This window comes from Alligator mississippiensis, unplaced genomic scaffold (assembly GCF_030867095.1).
Source record: "Alligator mississippiensis isolate rAllMis1 unplaced genomic scaffold, rAllMis1 scaffold_27, whole genome shotgun sequence".
Classification (NCBI taxonomy): Eukaryota; Metazoa; Chordata; order Crocodylia; family Alligatoridae; genus Alligator; species Alligator mississippiensis.
The window spans coordinates 171,422-191,619 of NW_026775408.1; the positions used below are offsets into that span (position 1 = coordinate 171,422).

General features: G+C 43.4%; 1 protein-coding gene across 1 annotated transcript; it reads left to right on the forward strand.

The window, feature by feature from the left end:
* The first annotated feature begins 782 nt into the window (after nucleotides 1-782).
* On the forward strand, nucleotides 783-14,203 carry LOC132247632 (centromere protein Q-like). The gene is made up of 5 exons (XM_059720229.1): nucleotides 783-866; nucleotides 8,192-8,321; nucleotides 11,609-11,728; nucleotides 11,971-12,048; nucleotides 12,449-14,203. The coding sequence occupies exons 3-5, from the start codon at nucleotides 11,627-11,629 to the stop codon at nucleotides 12,575-12,577; spliced, it is 309 nt and encodes a 102-aa protein (XP_059576212.1). The 5' UTR covers nucleotides 783-866; nucleotides 8,192-8,321; nucleotides 11,609-11,626; the 3' UTR covers nucleotides 12,578-14,203.
* The last annotated feature ends 5,995 nt before the right edge of the window (nucleotides 14,204-20,198 follow it).

Here is a 20,198-nt window from a genome sequence, read left to right on the forward strand (position 1 = left end):
CCCTGATGGCTTACTCAGCCTTGCTGAGACCAAGGTGCTGCTTTGCGCTTTGGTCTTGCTACCAGTGGTACTTGTTCTGGAGATGACTTACCCTGCTCTGTTGATTGGGACTGGCTGGGTGCAAGGTTATGACCCAGATTCATTACACTTCCTATCCAGCTGAAAATCATCCCTGCAGTGGGTATTGACTTTTGAGGGCACAAGAGTCAGCATTTTGGGGGTTTCTCAAGATGTAGATTTAGGAGGATTTCTATGCCAAAGCTACATCAGAAATTTGACCCTGTGTCCTGTATGTATGGATGCATATCTATCTATCTATCTATCTATCTATCTATCTATCTATCTATCTATCTATCTATCTATCTATCTATCTATCTGCTTTCAAGTGTCCCATAGCTATCAATCTAATGACAAGCACAAGCATAGAGATTCCTGTGGTACTTTAAAATATAATGGAAAATACTGAACACAGTTATAACTTTGGAACCCCACTAAGACCTCTGGAATAGTGGGATTACTCATGGACAAAAAGGGAGCCAGGAAAGAGCTGTAACAAAGCACTGGTCAAAGTGTGCTCAAGGCTGCCTGCATTTCTCTCTATTGGCACAATTATATGGGAGGCCTGAAGACATACACGGATAAGATAGGGAAACCAGGTTAGAAGCCCTAAGCCAGAGGCACTACACAGATCTGATGGGGCTTTGGGGGTGTAGTAAACCCAGATGCAGGGGTGATATCCAGGTCTGAGCTGGAAACACCAGGGGCAGGGTGGAATGTGAACTTCTGGAGGAGTCTTGTGAAGAAGAGGAAGAGCTCCATTTTGGCAAGATTTTCGCCTGCACACATCCTCCGACCTGCAAGGAAAGGTATGATAAGTATGAGCATTTCAAAAGCAGCTGTTGATTTAACTGTAAAATGGAACAAATGCTACAGGAGAGCTTCTTGTCTCAGTGAAAACCTGTGTTAATTCAGTACAACGACATCTATGTATGCAATGTTTCAATGGCTAGGGAGTGTGGCATCAAGGAGATTAAGGGGTTTTGCTATGGCTCCAGAAGCATTCATTCAAGTCCTACTCTGGACTCATGATAAAGGTTGTTCCCAGTTTATGCAGTAAATAGCTACGTGGTCAATTTGGCTGGGTAAGTTAAAGGTGGTTCAATCTGGTGCTGGCCACATCACTCCTTTGTGTGCCACTGACTACAGTAACTAGTGTGCTAAACTGTAGGAATCAATTGGGGTGTTAGTGGTGGATGGACCTTCCTTCCTTTAAGATACAGGTCTCAAACATACAGCCAGATATACAGCCCAGGGAGGTGGGTCATCCAGCGCATCATCTTTTTTTTCCTGCAGTTCCCTCTTGAGATTGTTAGACTCTCCCTGAGCTCAGTGTTGAAGAAGAGTTGCAGATAGCTTCATTCACCTTAGTAGTGTAAAACATGATAGTGTTCTCTAGTGAACTAGACCAAGGTTACTTAGATCACCCCCAGTGTGTGCCCAGTTTTGTCTCCATTTTTCTTTCTCTCTTCTCAGCTTCCACCTCCTCCTTTTGTTTTGTGCTAGTACTGCCCAATGGGCATGGCTTGTGTTTGTTGTAGCCCTCCTGTCTCTGTCTCTTTCCTATCCTCAACTATTCTGTTTCTTTCTAACAGAACCAGGATGAAGAGTCAAAAGCTAGAGCTGAAAGTCAAACCAGAATCAGGGGGAACCTGCCCCCCCCAGGGAATTCATGGTAATGTGAACAAATCTTTATGGAAGGAAGAGCACTGGGATGTGTGGGACATTTTGAGAAATACTCAAGCATGATATAGAAGTGGTGCAAATTGTACAAGTGGGCAAGCATGTGAGCCCTGGGCTCTGCCTGTGGTGGGGCTGCCCAACAGGAACAGACATCCCATGCTCCCCGTCCTTCTGCACCTTTTGGCTCCAGCTCTGGCAGCAAAGCAGCAGTGGCAGCATAGGGGTGTATCCAAGTGAGCAAAGGGCATTCTCAGAAATTTAGTTCTGGAAAGTGTCTTGTTTGCTGCTGGGGGAAAATGTCACCGCATGTTTTTGCCTCTGAAAATTGGTGAATTTTCTGGCTCCTTAATATAAGTGTCAGCAGGAAAAAATGAGGTGACATCTTCCTTCAACAACAAAGCTCCCAGCTTCTGGGATGTCACCCACTGCCAGAGTCTCCAGAGCCAGAGATCTGGAAGGAAGATAAAGGAGGTGGGGCAGTGGAGATGAAGGACTGCCCTGGGCGCAATTCTGGCCAGTTACACCTCGGTTGCACCGAGTTGTTTTTTTTATAAGAAACAGTCACAAGCAAAGAGTTGTGTGTAGATGAGGAGACACTGTATAAGCACAACAGCTGGAATGGATAAACGTTTGAAAACCCAACAGTAGTGGTGTTATTTAGAAGACTTATACCCATATTTGTAACAATGTTACTATTCACCTGTTGCATAATAAGTAAGTGTGGCAAGTGTTACGTCTTGTATTTTTGTGTTATCTGTAACACAAAATACTACGTCAGATACCATGTCTTTGAAGAAGACAGAGTTCCATCTCTTTCAAGAAAAATGGAAACTGGAGGAAGAATGTCTCGCATTTGAAAGCTTCTCTAACTTTATCCCGACTACACAGTTGGTAGGCCTGTGCAAAGTAGCTGGTATTCATTTTGGTTTCGGTCAATTCGGGGGACAGCAATTAGATTGGGTGATTTGAAGCACTGTCCTGAATCAATTTGGCTGAATCTGATTCAGAGGTTCGGCTGCTGCTGAATCAACTGAATCTCCAAATTACACAGGCTCCATCCCTGACCCGCTCTCAATGGCTGTCCCACCCGGCTCCAGCTCCTGGCTCTTTGAACAAAAAAAAGCTGGCACTCACCGGCTGCTGCCAGGAAAGAGGGGGGGGTGACCCCCACTGCCCCCCCCGTTCCATGTGGCAAGGAGGGCTCTGCCACGAGCCCTCCAACCCTTGCCCACTCTCTCACCCCCCCGCCACATGGCTGCCCTGCCTGCCCCAGCTCCTGGCCCTTTAAAAAAACAGCAACAAAAAAGCCCCAACTCACCGGTTCCTGCCAGGTGACGAGGATGATCCCCACTGCCCCCACTGTCTCAAGCTGCATGGGGGGCTCTGCCATTAGCCCCCAGAAGCTCCAAGGCTGCTGCAGGAGCCAGTGAGTTCAGGTTTGTTTGGGTTTTTTTTAAAGGGTCGGGAGCTGGGGCGGGCAGGGCAGTCCTGGGGGGGCTGGGAGAGCAGGTAGGGGTCAGGGGGCTCATGGAAGAGCCCCCCACGCAGTGTGGGGCAGCAGGGGGAAGTTGGGATTTCCCCCCTGCCTGGCAACACCTGATGAATGCGGGCTTTTTTCTAAACAACCGGGAGCTGGGGCCAGGTGGGGCAGCCATTGGCGGGGGGGTGGGTGGGGCTGGGGCAGTGATTGGGCATTGTCGGGTGCTCAGGAGGGCTGCAGGAGCAGGCAGGGGATGGGGTCTGGCGGGGGTCCCCCATGGTCCATTTCCTTCTCCTCTAGCCTTCCCTCCTCTGCCCCCTACTTATCAACATGGAGTCTGGGTCCAGCTCCCTGCTGCAGCCGGTGGGGACTGCCCGAATCGCCAAAGCTCTCGGCATCTTTTCAAATTGATTCAGAGACCTTTGAATCAATTCAGACCTTTTAATTGATCCCCTGATTTGATTCAGAGATTCGGCCACCGAATCGGGCCAAATCCCCTCTGAATTGAATCAGCACCCGAAGCTTCACACAGACCTAAAAGTTGGACCAGTAAAAGACAACACCCCCAGAAATCCTTGCCTGTCCAATAAAATGTAGGATCTTATTAATTCTTTGTGGAAACAAATGGAAAACCTGTGTATTTGGCTTGGCTTGTAAGTAAGCTGTGGCTGCTTTTAAAGAGCTCCCCGGGCAGAGACATTATGAGTCCCGCCACGGCATGAAGCACAGCAAGTTTATCAAGACGATGTGAAGACAAAGTAAGTAAACTCGAACAGTGGTTATGAAAGCATAAAAAGCAAAAAAGAAATCTTCCTCAAAGCCGTGGGACAGCTCTAGTAGAAATGTGTGATGAAAACAGAGTGTGCTCAGAGAGCTGCAAGCTTGTGAATATATCAGCCTCTCAAGAAACAGTAGGTGACAGAATCTGTGACTTCTCTGATAATTTGCAAAACCAACTCCAGAACAAGGCAAATGCATTTGCTTTTAACTTTTCAATAGCAATTGATGAAAGCAGAAAGGATTGTGACATTTCTTTGTGAGCTGTGTTTGTTCCAGATCTGGATCAAGATCTGAATGTCACAGAGGAGTTTGTGCCAGTCAAAGACAACCTCACTGGGGATCATCTTGACCTTCATTCAGGAGAAGACATTTTCAACAGCCTGACCCAGGCTTTGGACAACTTTGGTGTGGACTGGAAAAGGACAGTGAGGGTTGCAACAGATAGGGTTCACTCCATAGCGGGAAGGGAGGCAGGATTGGTGGTGAAACGCAAGTGCAAAGTTCAGAAGAAAATACTGGTTTGGAAGCAAGGGGTGACTTGCTTACAGCGGCCAGGAGCTTGGTGCTTTTCATTTGCATTCTGGCCAAAGGCCATGTGATGAATATTGCAGTAACAATAGTGAATATTATCCGAGTCGGAGCTCCCAGCCTTTGACACTTCAAACAGCTCTTGGAGGAAGCATGGACAGGTTCATGGATTTTACTGCTATGGCTTCATGATTTGAGTTTGACCCGCCTGACTTAAGGGATGGAACCGAGAGCAGGGTATCTGCCCAAGGTGCCCTGCTTAGTAAGAAAGGAAATGAATTATATTAGAAGTAGGTAAAAGAGAGGACATTTGTCTTTCAGAACAGCGATGATGCAGCTATAGTTTTTATGTTGTTTTGCTTTAACCACGTTTGTTTGACTAGCATTTATTTTCTGACAGAATTTATAGGGAAAGGAGGGTTGAATTTCTGAAACTTCTTGTTTCTCAATCAAAAACTTGGTTTTTTTTTCCTGTTTAAATGTTAAAATATTCAGATGGTTGTTGTTATTGTTCTTTTATTTTTAGCTTTTGACCTGGATGGGATGTGTTTTTCACTCACTTGATTGGTCAGAATGTAAATACTTTTTAAACTGAATTTTCAAAATCAAATATTTGACTTGATACAAGAAAATCAGAAAATCAGACTTTCTAAATTAAACATTTCAACAAATAATCCAATAGAAACTTAAACAAAAAAAAAAAACCAAAAAAAAAAGGAAACACGTCCATGGTGACAACATGAATCTACTTGCAGAATATCTGCAAATACTAGTAATCTATTTTGTCTGGCCTCAGTCAAAATCAACATAAAATTCCCCAAGAAGATGAGTACAGCAGATCAACGAATGCCCTGTGATTCTGAGAAACTCCACTAAACAAGCAAGCTGCTGTGATTTAAAGTATTTTCACCTTTTAAGTTGACTTATTATGTGGCCTCATCAGGTACCCACCAATTGAACCTCGTTCCCATGGAGCCTGGAGCTGGCTGGGACCTGCCTCTGCCCCAAAGAACTTCAGGGGAGGGGCAGGTCCCAGCCCCCTGCCCCAATCTGCTGGTGGTGTAGCTAGCAGTGAGCCCCCTGGGGCCCTCAACAGTTTACCAAAACTCATTAAGCAGAACTCCAGCTGAAATAATTGCCCCCCCGGGTCAACTACTTATCCCATACCCTGATACACCCGGACTGCACCCCACACTATGCTGCTCCACAGCCCACCCTGTAGTCTAACCTCTGATGCCTCTTCTTCCCCTGTCCTGGCACAGACCCCAAGGAAATACTATTTGCCTATTTGCAACTTAGCAGTGTTACAAGAAGACAAGACACAGCTGCAGTGGGAGCACCTGGCTGGATGGGACACGAGGGAGCTACTGAAAGCCCTGAAAAGAGCTCCAGGCAGGGTGCTGTGCTTTCACTCAGACATACATTGCTGTGCTCTGTTTGCCCTTCAACACTGTTTCCATCTTCTTCCCAAGGACAGAGCTTCAATCAAGCTCTAGTTGCTTTGTTCTTTATGGATGACTCTTTTAAAAAAAAAATTATTGACAGGTGTTTTTAGGATTTAAAAAAAATGGAGTGGCTGTAAATATACAGACACTGGGCAACCCTGATGGTAACAGGCAATGAAAAGTGCTGCCGTAGATATTGATGAAATTGCAAATACTGTGATGGTTTTCCAATCTAGTTTCCACTGAAGAGGATGTATAATTGTTGCTCAGAGTATCAGGGCTCACTCTAATCATATTTTAGAAGCAATATTCCTGGGAGCTCCTTTATTAAATTCCATGCTTGAGAATTGTGAATTGTATCTGAAAGCAAGACGTTCAGTTTGGCAATTCATGACCGTCTGCTTTTGTGATACCAGGAGTTCAGTAAGTAGGGTTAGACTTATGTTGCCAATCATCAGCATGTATGGAGAGGGATGGATAAATGCCAAGTGTTTTGGCATAGTATCTAAGTGCTATTTCAAAAATAGTTTGACATGTAGGAGATCTTGGGGTTTTTTTTGGCTACTATCAGAAGCAGAATATTAGACTCGAAACAATAGTCTTGATTAGATGTGACATTTTGTGTGTTAAATATTTAAGAGAGAAGTTTTTAAAGTGATGTCTTTGTGGTGCTGAATTAAGGAATCTTGGGCCTGTTTTTTTCAGAAGTGCTGATTTCCCTATCATCAGCTGAACTCAGTGGGGATTGTGGAATGTCAGCCTATATGTAAATTGTACCGCAGGTGTCTTATATGCCTTCAAAATCAATGGCTCCTTTAAAGCCTGAAGAAGTTGTTCTGTCATGCATCTCTACACCGTGCACCATCTTTAATAAAGGCATGAGTTATGGTGTTGGGTTATTCCTTTGAAATATTCTTGTTTTGGAAACAGATAAAATTGCTATTAGTCTTGTATCAAAAAGTGGGACTAGATCAGACATTACTTAGAAATAGATTCATAGGCAGGGAACATAGCCACAAGCCAAACCTAATATCTAGTGTCTTTTATAGTGAAGGCACGTAAGGGCCCTGCTTATTTTGAACTCTGTAGCTGAAAGTGGGGATATAGTGTTGAAAACCAGCACAAATTTAGTATTCGTTTAATGTAAATACTGACACTTTAATCCTGTTGCAGAATTTTATAGGGAGGCTGTGTAAATATTTCACAGCGGCAATATGCTGTTGAAATAGGTCAGTGTCTTTAAGAACATTGGCTACAGCAGGGGTGGCCAGCAAGTGGCATGCTGCAGACTGGTTAATGACATAACCAGCAGATAGGGCAGATACCTGATATGCTGCAATTTTCTGCTAAGGAGCACAGATCAGGGAGCAGAAAGCAGAGTGGGAGATAAGGCAGGGGCCAGAAAGCAGAGCAGCTGTTCAGTCAAGGAAAGACAATTGGAGTGGCAGTTGTGGAGGGTGTGGGGCAGATTTGTGGCACACTGGCCAAAAAGGTTGGTCCTCACTTGGCTACAGTACTGTCTCTGACTTGCACCCTGGGCTTTTAAAACCAGAAATTACTTCAGTGAAGATTTGTAATGATTTAGTACTAAAACGGCAAAGACTTTTATGAGCAATTGCATTCCTTTGAACAAAATGAGGGTTTGGGCTTTCGTGGATAATAAACTGATGTCTGAACAAGTACTAACTGTGAAAATTGTTTCATATCAGTTCGTTTCTACTTAAAAAGAAAGACTTTTTTGCGTTGTGACCTGGGCAAAATCACTAGACCTCTTGGCACCCATATCAAACTCAGGCAGGAAGCCTGCTTTATGCATAAGAATCCTCAGTGAAAATCAAGTAATCAATCAAAACTTTTCTTTCAGGGTTTAAATAATAATGCTGAGCTTTTGCACTTGAGAGACATTAGTTGATTCTAATGAAGACCTGGGGATAGTCATTAGGTCTCTTACTGATGGCAAATTCAGCCAGCTGAATGTGGACCACAAGGCTCATCAGTGTGATAGCCAAGTTTAGACCTCTGAAGTTCTAAGCTCTCCATTCTGTGTTTGTACTCTCTCATTTCTTTCTTGGTTAAATATCTTGGACACTTTATTTCAAAAATGGCAGCTCTGGAATTGGCTGCTGGTGAATATTACTTCTCCCCAGCTGGGTTATTTGTGGGTTACCTTTTCAGTTTTTTAAAGTGACCAATGAGTTGTGCTTTCCTTATAATCAAGGCTACAGAGACATTTCAAGAACCTAAAGGTGCCTTCGGGGAAGCTCGGCAACTTGAAAAATGTAGTGAACCTCAAGGTGCAGGAAAAACAGAAGCTCGCATCCAATGAAGAGTCGTTGGCCTTACTGAAGGTAAGGGAAGTATAGGACTAAAGAGGGAATGAAAAGGGAATAAAGAATATCTGTCCTTGTGGTAGTGCTCCTCATTACACGCTAAATTTTTAGTGGAAGCAAAATCGACTTGGGTTGGAGGAGAATGCACTGGTGACAATACTTTTTTCTGGGAAAAGAAGGAGATTTAATCTCTTCGTTTTGTTCTGTTCTTGTTCACCTCTTTTATCGGGCCCTTTGTAAATTTGTTCTCATTTGTACCACGGTAATATTTGAGCAAGTTGCTGATGTGACATTATTCTTATTGTAGTGTTTTGGGTTGAAGCAAATTCACTAATAATCATCTTACCTGTTTCCTGCTGGTATTTGGTTATGTACTTGAAGTACAGATGGGTTTCACGAGGGTGATTCTCTGATCTGAGTGATCGGTACTTTAATTTTCTCATCCCTTCAAAATCTACAGGGAGGTTTTTAATTTCATGCCCTATTTACTCTGAAGATGAGTGTGCAGGGTGGCGCATGTAGTGTCACAGGAGGGCTACAGAATATATAGTGTGTTCTCTCTCTTCCGCCCATCAAGTTTCATTGTGAATGTTGGCAAGATGGCATGAATGACCACCAGGACTCAGACCGTGTTGACCATAAAAGCTCTCCCTGCTTTTCTTCCTATTAGCTACAGTCTTTATACAAAGATTGGACTATTCCATATTCTCATGCTCCAGGAGCTAATCTACCCAATACGGACCTTCCACAGATGAGCTGGGTAACTGGATAGATCAACACCCTGTGGTGTAGGGCATGGAGGAGGGAGGGTTTTCTGTTTGTTGGCACCTTAAGCAGGAAGATTCTGAAATATCTTTGAGTTGTGTGTCTGGCTTCCCTTGGATTTTTGCATCCTCTATTCATTCCTAGAGGTAGGAGTGAGCAAGAGGTATCCCTTGGTTTTGTGGGAGAAACCCACTGTGAAGTTTTGTATTCCTTCACTATCTTCCCCTGCCCCCCCCCCATCCTCCCCCAAAAAAGCAAAGAGTAGAAGTGCTTCTGTAAGCAGATGGCAGACCCAGCCTGCTCCCATTGCATGTGATCTGATCCAAACCTATTCTTTCCCAAGGTTTTACCTTTATTATTGACTTAAATGACAAAGCAAATAGTGACATTAATGTTAACTTTGTCCTGTGATGGCTGCTCCTACAGATTTTTCCTCTGAGTCTTTGTTATGTGGGTCTGTATCATGCTACCCACCCGTCACTCAAGCACGGTGTTTAATGTGTTACATATTAAATCCATGCTTATAGCGCTGCCCACAAGTTCCAAGAAGCACCACATTGTCTTTCAGGCTTCTTTACGCTATGCAGCATGGGATCCTTTTAGGAAATAGTTTACAATCAAGTTGTCTTTCTGCCACAAGCCTGGGGCAGAAGTTACTGTGGCCCTTATAGCATGCAACTTTGTTAGCCCAGCACGCACCTTCATTAAGCATGTTTATAGCAGTGTGACTCAACTATGGATCCATTGGGGTATTCCATGATTGCAGCCCAAGTCTGGCTAGTCTCAGAAAGATGCCCTTGAGTGGTCTTCAGGGTTCATTAGAGGATGCAAATGGTAGCAGGCCATCAGATAACAGATTGGGAGGCATTTAAACCAGATTTGGCCCAAATGGTACATTCTGCCATTGCTGACCTAACTCCAAGCACAGAACTGCATTTCTGGAGCATAACTAGCGCGGAGTAGGGGAGGCACATTGCTTTGCAGGTATGGGAGGACCAACAATAGTTTCAGTGGTGGTGGTTTGCATTGCTGCTATGAAAGCTGTTTATCAGAAAGTATCAGGGATGTACTTGTGACAATAGTTGGCTTTCAAGGAGTGGGCTTTCCAGCTACGCTGGGTCCATTGATGTCATGCTTGTGCCCAGAGTTTTTTCTTTCAGCAGTTGCATTCTGGCACAATTTGGTAATCATTGTCTGCCTCTTTGCCACTTAGGGATCCCATTTTTGAATGAGGTAAGGGGAAGTAGGAGCTTAGTGCTTCGACACGCAGGCAAGTACCTTATCCATTTCTATATAGCAGGGGTACGTAGCTGGAGTATCACTGGACCAGCTAGTTAGTGTCTCTAGCAGCCTTGTAGAAGTGCTTCACAACTTTAGGTTCAGAGCCCTGAATCTTGGTTTAGTGAATGCTTAGCTGAGCAAACATGCTGTCTGTTTGACTATTGCAGATATCATTGTGGTGCTGCTTCTTCTTCCATATGTTCAAAATAATTTGGTTATGCAGCTCAGGCCAGACAGCATCTCATCCAAATGAGATAGCATTCATTAAAAAGAGCAGGGATTGCCCTGGGTTGTGCTAATCACTATGGAAAAATCTGTAAGGAACGTATATGAGTTTAAATGCTGAACAGGGAGTAAAAGGACAACCTAGTTGCTGGAAAGTTAAAGGGAAGAGGACTAGAGCCAAATGACTGAAAGACAGGAGCACGGCATTGTGAATGAGTAACTGAAGGTTTTGAGGTATTCATGTGTTGCAGCATGTGGCTGTGTTGCAACCACATCCTAAAATACTCATGTATGGAGGGATGTGTGTTGTGGCTGATGTGTGTTTACTGGGAAGTTTGAAGAGAGCTTATGGAGCTGTTGTAGACCTGCACCAGGATATGGGGATAGAGTTTACAGTGTGGGTGGTATGAACATGGGCCTGGGACTGTGTCTAACTTTCAGCTTAGAAATAACCTGAATTTTTGGGTTGGCAACAAACTCTTGTATCTCTGAACTATAGCTAATAGGTCGTAGGTTCAGTATGTCTGTCATTGTGAGTCAAAAAAGCTATGCGTCTCTACATAGAGTCTTAGAACTTGACACCCATATTTCATAAAACTTATTTAAAATATAGTTTACAGATTCCCAGAATGTTTTTTCCTGGTTGGTTTCCTCCAAAAAAGTGTCTAGATGCATAAGGTGGCTTTCACAGTGGCATTTCAGCAAGACTGTATCCAGCATTGTTTGGCACATTGGAACAGCTGTATCTAACAGTGAAGAAGCTATGCTGGGAGAGGGTGAAGCTGATTCTTCTAGGCTTCACTGACTCAGACACAGAGATTGGCATCCAGTTCTTAGAGCTGTTTTCCTGATCCTTCGAAATATATTGGGATGATCTTTTAATGATTTCTTATTTCTTGATTGTTCAGATTTTTTTCTGTGTCTAGGAAAGGTAAAGTTAGGCCATGCTTGATTGAATCCTAGCGTAGTGTTTGGTGTATGAATGCTTTGCTGGCTTTTTGTATGCTTATTTTCCACTTTCCGTTTTGACCCAGGAAGAAATTGAGAAAGCTATGCAAGCAGCAGAGCACACAGATGAGAATATTCAGAGTCTGCAGGACAAAATTCGGATGCTCCGGAGTGAGTTAGAGGAAGAGGAAAACAAGGCTAAAATGGTACTTATAGCAAAGCTTGCTGTATTGAGCCACAGAGTGGTTGTTCTGACCAGCTCCAAAAAAAAACTGTCTTCATCAAAAGTCTTATTTAGGGGAGACTTCTTTGGGATAAGGAATGATCATTTCCAGGACTTTCTTAATGTCATCTCTGTATTTCAAGATGAAACAACTAGGAGGATGGTAGCATGAAAACAAACACGGTGGTTGTGTTTGTGAAGACTTGATTTTTATCTGTCCTTCAGGTTTTCCAGGGAAGTGGCAGAGGGGTGCTCAACCTCCCAGAGCTACCAACGAACAGTCTGGAGGCACCTATTCTGCAGGTGAGCAGGGGAAGGGCACCATCTTTTCAGACACCCTTCTGGCAATGAGGAAGCGACAACAGAAACTGTATACTTTGCCCCCTCGGGTGCAGTGGTTTTCACTTTTCCCTCCTAACCAGAGCAGTATAGTTGTGCTTGAATATTCCATCAAATGGTTCAAGTAAAGATCAATCAGCTTGTCCCATCTGTGGCCACGGAGAGCAGTTTCTGAAATGGTCCCTCCTGAACTATTTCCAATTTAAGTGCTGAGTAAGAATAATTTATGCTTTCTGTATTTTTGATCTGGGGTATATGGGGCTATCTTGGAAAGTCTGATTGGGTGAAACCCCTGATGGAAATAAATCTGTTTTGTGTTCCCCTCGTATGTTTTTCATGTTTCCTTCCTTTCTTCCTTCTTTAGGAGGAGATTTTGAAGATCCCAAACCAGACAGGAGTTTTGCAGAACTTGAATACCATCCAGCGCTCAGCTGAGATGAGGAACATGTTGAGTCTCCTTAAACAGGCCTATGAAAAAGTGGACTCCCTTTGAGGAACCCATACACTGAAGTCTGCCTATAAGACAACTTTATCTTGTGCTAACAAATGCTGTTCCTGTAACAATGTTTTTGCTCCTAAGGACTTAACTTGTATGGTAACTAGGTGTCTTAGTCAAACTTTTATCAGATAAATATTGGAAAAATATGTTGACAGACGCTCAGTGGAACGGCAGTGATATGCGGCATTCCCATTGGAATAAGATAAGCAGAACTGATCTGTCCATGTAGACATTTACAGTGTATATGTTGCCTTTATTAATACAACAGAGTTAAAACTCACATTTACCTTTTTGGAAAGCCTTTTTTTTTCTTTAGAGAAGTATCTTGAGAAGTGACGGACAAACAGCAGGTTTCACTAGCTCTTAATATTCTTTGTTTTGTAATATTTTTTCTTTTTGGGCGAGGACTTCTGTCTCATTGTATCAGACCTCTCCTGTCAGGGCTGTAGATTTACCATTTCATAGGAACCTCGCATTCACTTCAAACAGGATTTAATGCTCCCCTTTTAAGGTGAACCATGTAATTGATATATATTTTTAATGAGTAGTTGCTAATCCACAATAAATGTCCTTTTTTCAAACAAAATTGGGTGTTATTGAAATGTAGATCAAAAGCCTATGTGAGTAATTGAAGTTAAAGGATCAACATTTCATTGTATTAGGTGGACAGGATTCTTTACACTCTCACTCCACTGTAAACAAAGACAATTGCACCTGGTTTTCCTCAAGCAGTGAGGGCTGGGCTGCAGATGATTGTGCAGATCTCTGATCTCAAAGTTGTGTACTCATCTTTTGTTTCCTTAATTGCCAGGTCACCTTTAGCTTTGGAAAAGTGAGATAACACAAAATGTGCATTTCTCAAGGGTTTTGTCACTTTGGCTGCTTGCAGACATGAAAAAAACAACAAAACTGTGCTTTGCTGGGAGCAGCAGCATGTTAGTTTGACCTGGCTCTGCAGCACCTGTATAGATCAGGTGCATCAGTGGGGCTTTTTATTTAAAGATGATTCAATCAACTATTTGATAAAAGCTTCAAAAAAGCCCCATTAAAGTGCCCGATCTATACAATTGCTGCAGAGCCAGTTCAAATTAACGCGCTGCCTCTTCTGGGCATGTGCTTAGCTCAGTGCGGGAACGGATTGAGTTTAAAGTGCATTTTTTTTTGTGTTTGGCTTTTTTTCCCCCCTCATCTGCCAGCAGCCTTTGTCTTTTTGTTAAGGCATCTTGTTATGTCAAAGTACTTCCCCTGTTAAATTCCCACCTGGCAAATAGTGACATTGACTTGATAGTGACCTCTCAGGGAACCTTTCTTTTGCTTACTGGCTGCTTATCTCTCTTAATGAGGTAATGAGGATAATTTACTTGTTTTTGAACCCTATGGGGATTAAAAACCATCATGTAGTTCCTATGTATAGGAGCTGGAAATGTAGAGTTGAGAACATTTTCTTTGCATTGGGTGGGTCAAATGAAGCTTGTGTTTTAACCTTTCTTGATCTGTTTTTCAAAATGTATGGTCAGCAGTGGAAATGAGCACATATTTCTATAACCAAGTATTCCATTATGGACTGGTTGTGGTGTTATACCTTGCGGCTGGTCAGTTAATAAATTGAGATATCTTTTATTGATGTGCCGATGTCAGTAAGTTAGTCTCCCATGTGAGCATGCCCAAATGTAAGTGTTCTAGCAGACTTAATTGGAAGTATCCTTCAACTAAACTACAACGTAGTCTTCAATGTGTGTGCCCCATTGCATCTCTTAATGAACAATCCCAACTGGCACTCTGAATGCACTAGTACATCATTAGGTCTGGTGCTGATGTCTTTTAATTTGGGAGGAGCTATTGGGTGTTAGCAAATAGAATCCAAAAAGAATATTCATTTTAATTAACAAGGTACATCTACACGAGACACTACGTCATTGTAGCGACGCGCTATGGCGATGTAGCATCGGTGGGTACAAACCATGATGCTACAGCTATGTCATCATAGCGACATGCTCCCTCACTATAGCACATTGCCACAGTGATGTGATGGCTAAAAATATCCATGTGCTGCCAGCAGGGTGCAGTAACAGTTGTTACTGCGCCATCATTTAGTACTTCCTAAAGGAAATACCAAATGACGGTGCAGTAACAATGGCGCCATAGCGGCATCTGATGATGCTCCTACTGTCTTCAAACTGAAGATCTCCCAAGTGTTTCATAGAAGAGGACAAGGATTTGGGGAAAAAATGAGCATAGAGAAACTAAATGACTCGAGGCCATACACTAAGTCAGTGTCAGGGATGGGGAAATACAGAAAAGAAAAAAAGTCTATTCACCTGTAGCTCAGTGTCCATGGGCTTTGCTTTCTCTTTTTACTGGGTCTCCAACAGGTTTTCCTGACCAGTTCTTCCCCAAAACATTCACTGAATCGTGCTGGACGGTTCTTGTAAATGAGCAATATGGCCAACTAAAGCAGTGGTTCTCAACCGTTTTTTTGTACCAGGACCCACTTGTACACATCAATAGACAGTCCTGACCCAGTGCCCCTCACTCCTGACCTGCTACCCCCTGTCCCCAAGACCCAGCCCCCCAGTTTGTGGGGCAGTTTGCGGGGGGGGACCCCAAGCAGCCCCTCGCAGGCTGGAACAATGCCAGCCTGCAAGAGAAAAGCCACTGCTTCCCCTGTTTTTCTCCTTTAAAGGAGAATCCCTTCTTAAAGTTTGTTCACGACCCTTTCATATAGTCTTGCAACCCACTTTTGGGTCGCAACCCACGGGTTGAGAAATGCTGCATTAAAGAGTCAATGTTTATGGATCTGCAATCTGACCTGTTCGTAGAACAGCATACCCTGGGATTAGCCAGAAAGCAAATCATTTGAAAAACATGTTCCCCACTGGTTTCAGATTTATAAATCAGTGACTTATGTTCAATATGGTGTATTGAGAAAAAAGATGATGAGATATTTCAACATGTCTCTTAGGGCAAAAAGTACAGAGAGCAGAACCTCCGGTTGTGATCTGATTAGGTCTCTTGTGCTAATAGATCTCCAGATGAAAGCTGCTGTACTGTGGTCAGCAATGTTGGTGACTGGAGATTTGGTAGTAGGCATTCTACTAAAACCAAACCCTTGTACAACATCATGGGCCTGTTTGTGCATTGTTAAATGTAATGTCATTCAAACAGATGCTCCTTTGATGGCTTCATGAAACAATAACGAAAGAGGGTCCTTTATTGTTGTATCCAGCTCTGCTTATGCAGAGGTTTGGAGGTTATGGTGAATGGGAGTGTGGGATGGAACAGAGGTGCAAAATGCAATACAATGCAATATTTGGTATCGAGGTAAGACTAGCAGACCCCTCAGTCTCTAATGGGCTCAAAAGGAATACTATGACTAATGTGTGAGGTTTAGTAAGCCTTATTTCATCTGCCATGCATCTGATAGCATTAGACTGGTTATGCAGCCTCTTCTTGAGCCTTCTCTTTTAGCTTGGCTAGGCTAGAAGGCCAAATTTCTGGAACCCTTGTATATAGCTGCAGATGACTTCTGAGCCAGAGTTGTATAATCTTCCTCTTAGATGATATATAATGCCATTGAGACGTGTCCTCCTGTAAGGTATGAAATGTTGTTTTCTTTAAGATGCTCTATCTTTTGTCTGGGAGGAGTTGGGCCCAAGCAGAATGAATCATAGAGCAGCACTTACTAGAATTTAGCTTTTCTGACATTTGGAGGAGAAGGAAAAGGGGGACGCAACAGGGAAAACAAGAGGTTTAAGGTACCTAAATGCTTTTTTCTCACCACATTGCTTTTATTGCTCAGCTGGATCAGTTTCCTCTGTGGCAAGAGAAAGTCTGTTTAACTCAGTTTGCTTGTTCTAATAGGGGGTAAAGACCAGCTTTGAGAACAATGTGAACAACCTTAGCTGTATGAATGAGGAGATGGAGTGCGCATGGTAATTATGTGCAAAGCAGATCATTAGTTGATACCAATATGGTCAGATTAAATGTCTTACTGAGCACGGAGAACGCCTCCTGCAGGAGTGATATGCTCTTCAACCTGCTCCTTGAAGCTTATTTTTAACTGCGCAGCATGAGCCCCTCCCTTTCGGTAGGTGTGGTTATTGCTCCTTTTTTCCTTCCTGGTCCCGTGAAAGGACAGAAAAACCAACATATTTGGAGCACTCCAGTTTCTCTATTGTTCCCCACATTAAAGAAGGTATTGAGCTGATGCTTTGCTATCTTGTAGCCCTACGCGGATCACTGTAAGCCTGAACAACAAGCTACAATATTGACAGCAGGTAAATGATCTATCCATGTGTTCTTTGTATCGGCACTGTATCCGTATTTGTGTGTATATATAAATTTTTAAACCAAATGTTGATAATATATAAGGGTAGCTATATATCCAAGAATACATCAAAATTGGTCTTATATGGAGGTTGATGTAGTTTGATGCAGAGCTATTCTGATATGGAAGCTGTCTGCATCTTCAATATGGAGAAAAGATGGAAGGAGAGACACTTATTCACTCAGCACCATACGTAGAGATGTGCACATATGAAGGAAAGGGAAAAACAAAGTTTTTATCTTTTTGAATGACGGTGCAGATTGGAAGGTTTTAAAGTTGTTGAAAAATGCCAGATTGATAGTCCTGCATGATGGAAGTCTTGCTAGTAGCCATATAGAGAATAAGTGGCAGTGCAAGCATATGTTTCTCCAGACTTGTCTGTTCAAATATCTTAGCACTGACCTTGGGGGAAAGGGGTACGGATGGGCTACCTTTGGTGTGAGGACACTGTTCAATGCCCTTGGCTGGTATGTTGAGTGTGGCACTCACTCAGCCTTTTGTTGGCAGTCGCAGCGTTACTTTGCATTATGTGTATCCTTGCTTACCTGCAATTGGATTGAGAAGTGCCTTGAGTCGAAGCGGAGAAAAAAAAAAATCCTGTTACAAAATGCAAAAGATGGAGTAAATTCTGTATTGATAAATCAGTGGAGTAAATAAAGCTTCACAGATGGCAGTGTGGGTATTTAGAATAAGAGGTGAGATTTACTCATGGGTAACTGATAAGAAAAACTCACCCCATTGCCAAGTGATCTCAGACTCACAAGTCAGAAATCATAGCTGGAAATCAGCTAAAGATGGTTGTGGGCCAGCACATCCTGCTCCCTCTTTTCCAGAAATTCCCAGCGTTAGGGTAACACTATGTGGATTTTTGGGGAGCATTGGATTTGCAGCTGAATAAAGGCATGACCTGTGGCTTAGCAGAGCTGCTGACTGCAAGGCAGCGTGATATCTAAGCCAGCCATTTGCTTATGCTAAGTAACCATCTTAACTGTGTCAACCATTTTCAAGTGAGTCTGCATGCTGTGAATGAGGTCAAGTTTTAGGAATGTGAAGATGGTACAACCTGGGATAGAAAAACAGACGGGAACGTGAAAAACAACATGTAATTGGTAACAGAATCCGAGATGAACATATGCAAAAAGGTGAATGGGGATTGGTGAAGAAGCCTACAGAAGCTTCCAGGTTTTGGTCAAAGTCCGCCCATTGACCAAAGAGCAGGAGTCAAGGTCTTAGACATGCACTCATAGCAAAAAGACATGTAAATGAATGAAATGCATAGGCAATTCCATGCTAATGACGCAAACAGTAAATAGAGGCGGAGCTTGAGATGGGAGGAGAAATGGGTGGAACATAGAAGGGACAGAGGTGGAATGAATGTTAATGAATATAAACCAAAGTGTATAAACGTGGGGAAAAAACTATTGTTCAGTGCAGGTCCCCTGGTTCACGGGCTGTGTGTGTATGAGGGACCCTTGTCCGAAGCTGTCTCCATTCTGAATAAAGCTGTTGCGAGCCACGTGTGCTGATGTTTGCTCCCTGCCTGCTCTGGCTAATGTGTAACAGGACCCATGAGCAATTGGATCGTCGCCTCCCTAGTCACTGGGCGCCACATAGAGGCGGGGTCTAACATCTTGGTGTAGTCGGCAGGATTCGACACACATTTGGAGGGAACTGATCATCGCGATCCTACCAGGGCAAGGCCCAGCAGGCGTCCTGGGTTCCTCCCTGAGCCTCCCAGTTGCTCAGTTCCTCATCTCTAACAATGGAGGTAACAAATGCTCTGCCCAGCGGGGTGCTGTAAGGAGAAATGCTTTAAAGACTATGAAGTGCTTGGGTACTACGTAATAGGGAAATGGAGTCGGGGTCTAACACCCAGCGTTTAAAAAAATGTTGCAGTTATTCTTCAAATCATGTAGACTAGCATGGGCTCTGATGTTAATGTGAATTGTTTGTACAAGATACCAGGGCTATCAAGAAATGAAAGCAAAAGCTAAAAGCTGACTATTCCTGGGAAGAACTTCAAAGACATCAGGAATAATAATTATTTATATTTACCTCAACAAGTTAAAAGGCAGATGGGTTTGATCCCTGCATTTTAAGGGACATCTATCCAGAAAAACTATCAGAAAAGCTGAGAAGTTCTTTGGCAGTAAAAAGAGATATTTATTGAAATATTTTTTTCATTTCACTGACTTTTGTGTTCATTGCCTAGTTGTCCTATTTGTCTTTGCTGTATGCAATGTCATGCCTGCCCTGCAAAAGAAGCTTCTCCTTTGGCCCAGCTGATCTAGGGATGGCCTCTGGGGGAAGGACTTCTACCCCTGCCGTGAAATCCTGAATGGCCACAAAGTGAAGACATGTAATTAAACTGTGACCATAAGACCAGGATTGATCACATGCACAGTCTAAACTGTATTTTACTCCAGGATGTGTACCATCTCTATACTGAGTGAGAAATACTGGCAGGGCAGATTGTGCTGCAGAATTACTTGTTCCGAGGACAAATGAAAATCACCTCTTTACTGGAATATTTCTTCATAATCCCTATTACGTAGTACCCGAGCACCTCATAATCTTTAAAGCATGTCTCCTTGCAGCACCTCACCGGGCAAGGCACTTCTGTTACCTCCATTGTTAGAGATGAGGATCTGAGCTACTGGGAGGCTAAGGGAAGAAATCATAGGAGGAAAACCACAAGGAGGATTTAGATGTCACAATGCTGGGCATTGCACAGCCTATAAATTAGGTACTCGGCAGCCTCCTGAAATTCCCCTGAGCTAGGGTCCTGGGCTCCCTACCCAAAATGAGAGTTACACACCAAAGGATAACATTCACAAAACCCACCGCACACCAAGCAGGGAGTGGATTAAGTTAGCAAATAGGAAATATTCGTGCATCTACATGAGACATTTACTGTGGAGCTGCCTTATTAGGTTCTCAGTAAATGTCTCAGCATCTAATAAACTCTGCAGCAGGGTAGTATTGGTAAATACAAATAGTGCCCTGCTGCAGAGTTTTTTCATGCACAGCAGCACATGTGTACATGCTGGGGCACGAGGGTGTTTCAGGGCTGCCTGCTGGCTATCCCTACATTGAAGCACTCTTGTGCCCCAGCCAGCCCCTCCACAGCACACTGAACCCAGTCGAAGCAGCCCCAGGCTGGCAGGCTGACCCCCCTGCAAGCCTGGGCTGCTCTGACCTGGCTCAATGTGCTGTGGTCTGGGTGTACGTGTAAACGGTGCCCCTGGGAGCTTCCTGGGAACAATAAACTCCTGGGCAATAACCTCC

What these genes read in the sequence shown, in the direction of transcription:
- LOC132247632 (XM_059720229.1), top strand. Translation starts at nt 11,627, where the DNA reads ATGCAAGCAGCAGAGCACACAGATGAGAATATTCAGAGTCTGCAGGAC. An exon ending in AGGAAAACAAGGCTAAAATG is followed by an intron (nt 11,729 to 11,970) that starts GTACTTATAGCA and finishes TCTGTCCTTCAG; the next exon opens with GTTTTCCAGGGAAGTGGCAG. An exon ending in TGGAGGCACCTATTCTGCAG is followed by an intron (nt 12,049 to 12,448) that starts GTGAGCAGGGGA and finishes TTCCTTCTTTAG; the next exon opens with GAGGAGATTTTGAAGATCCC.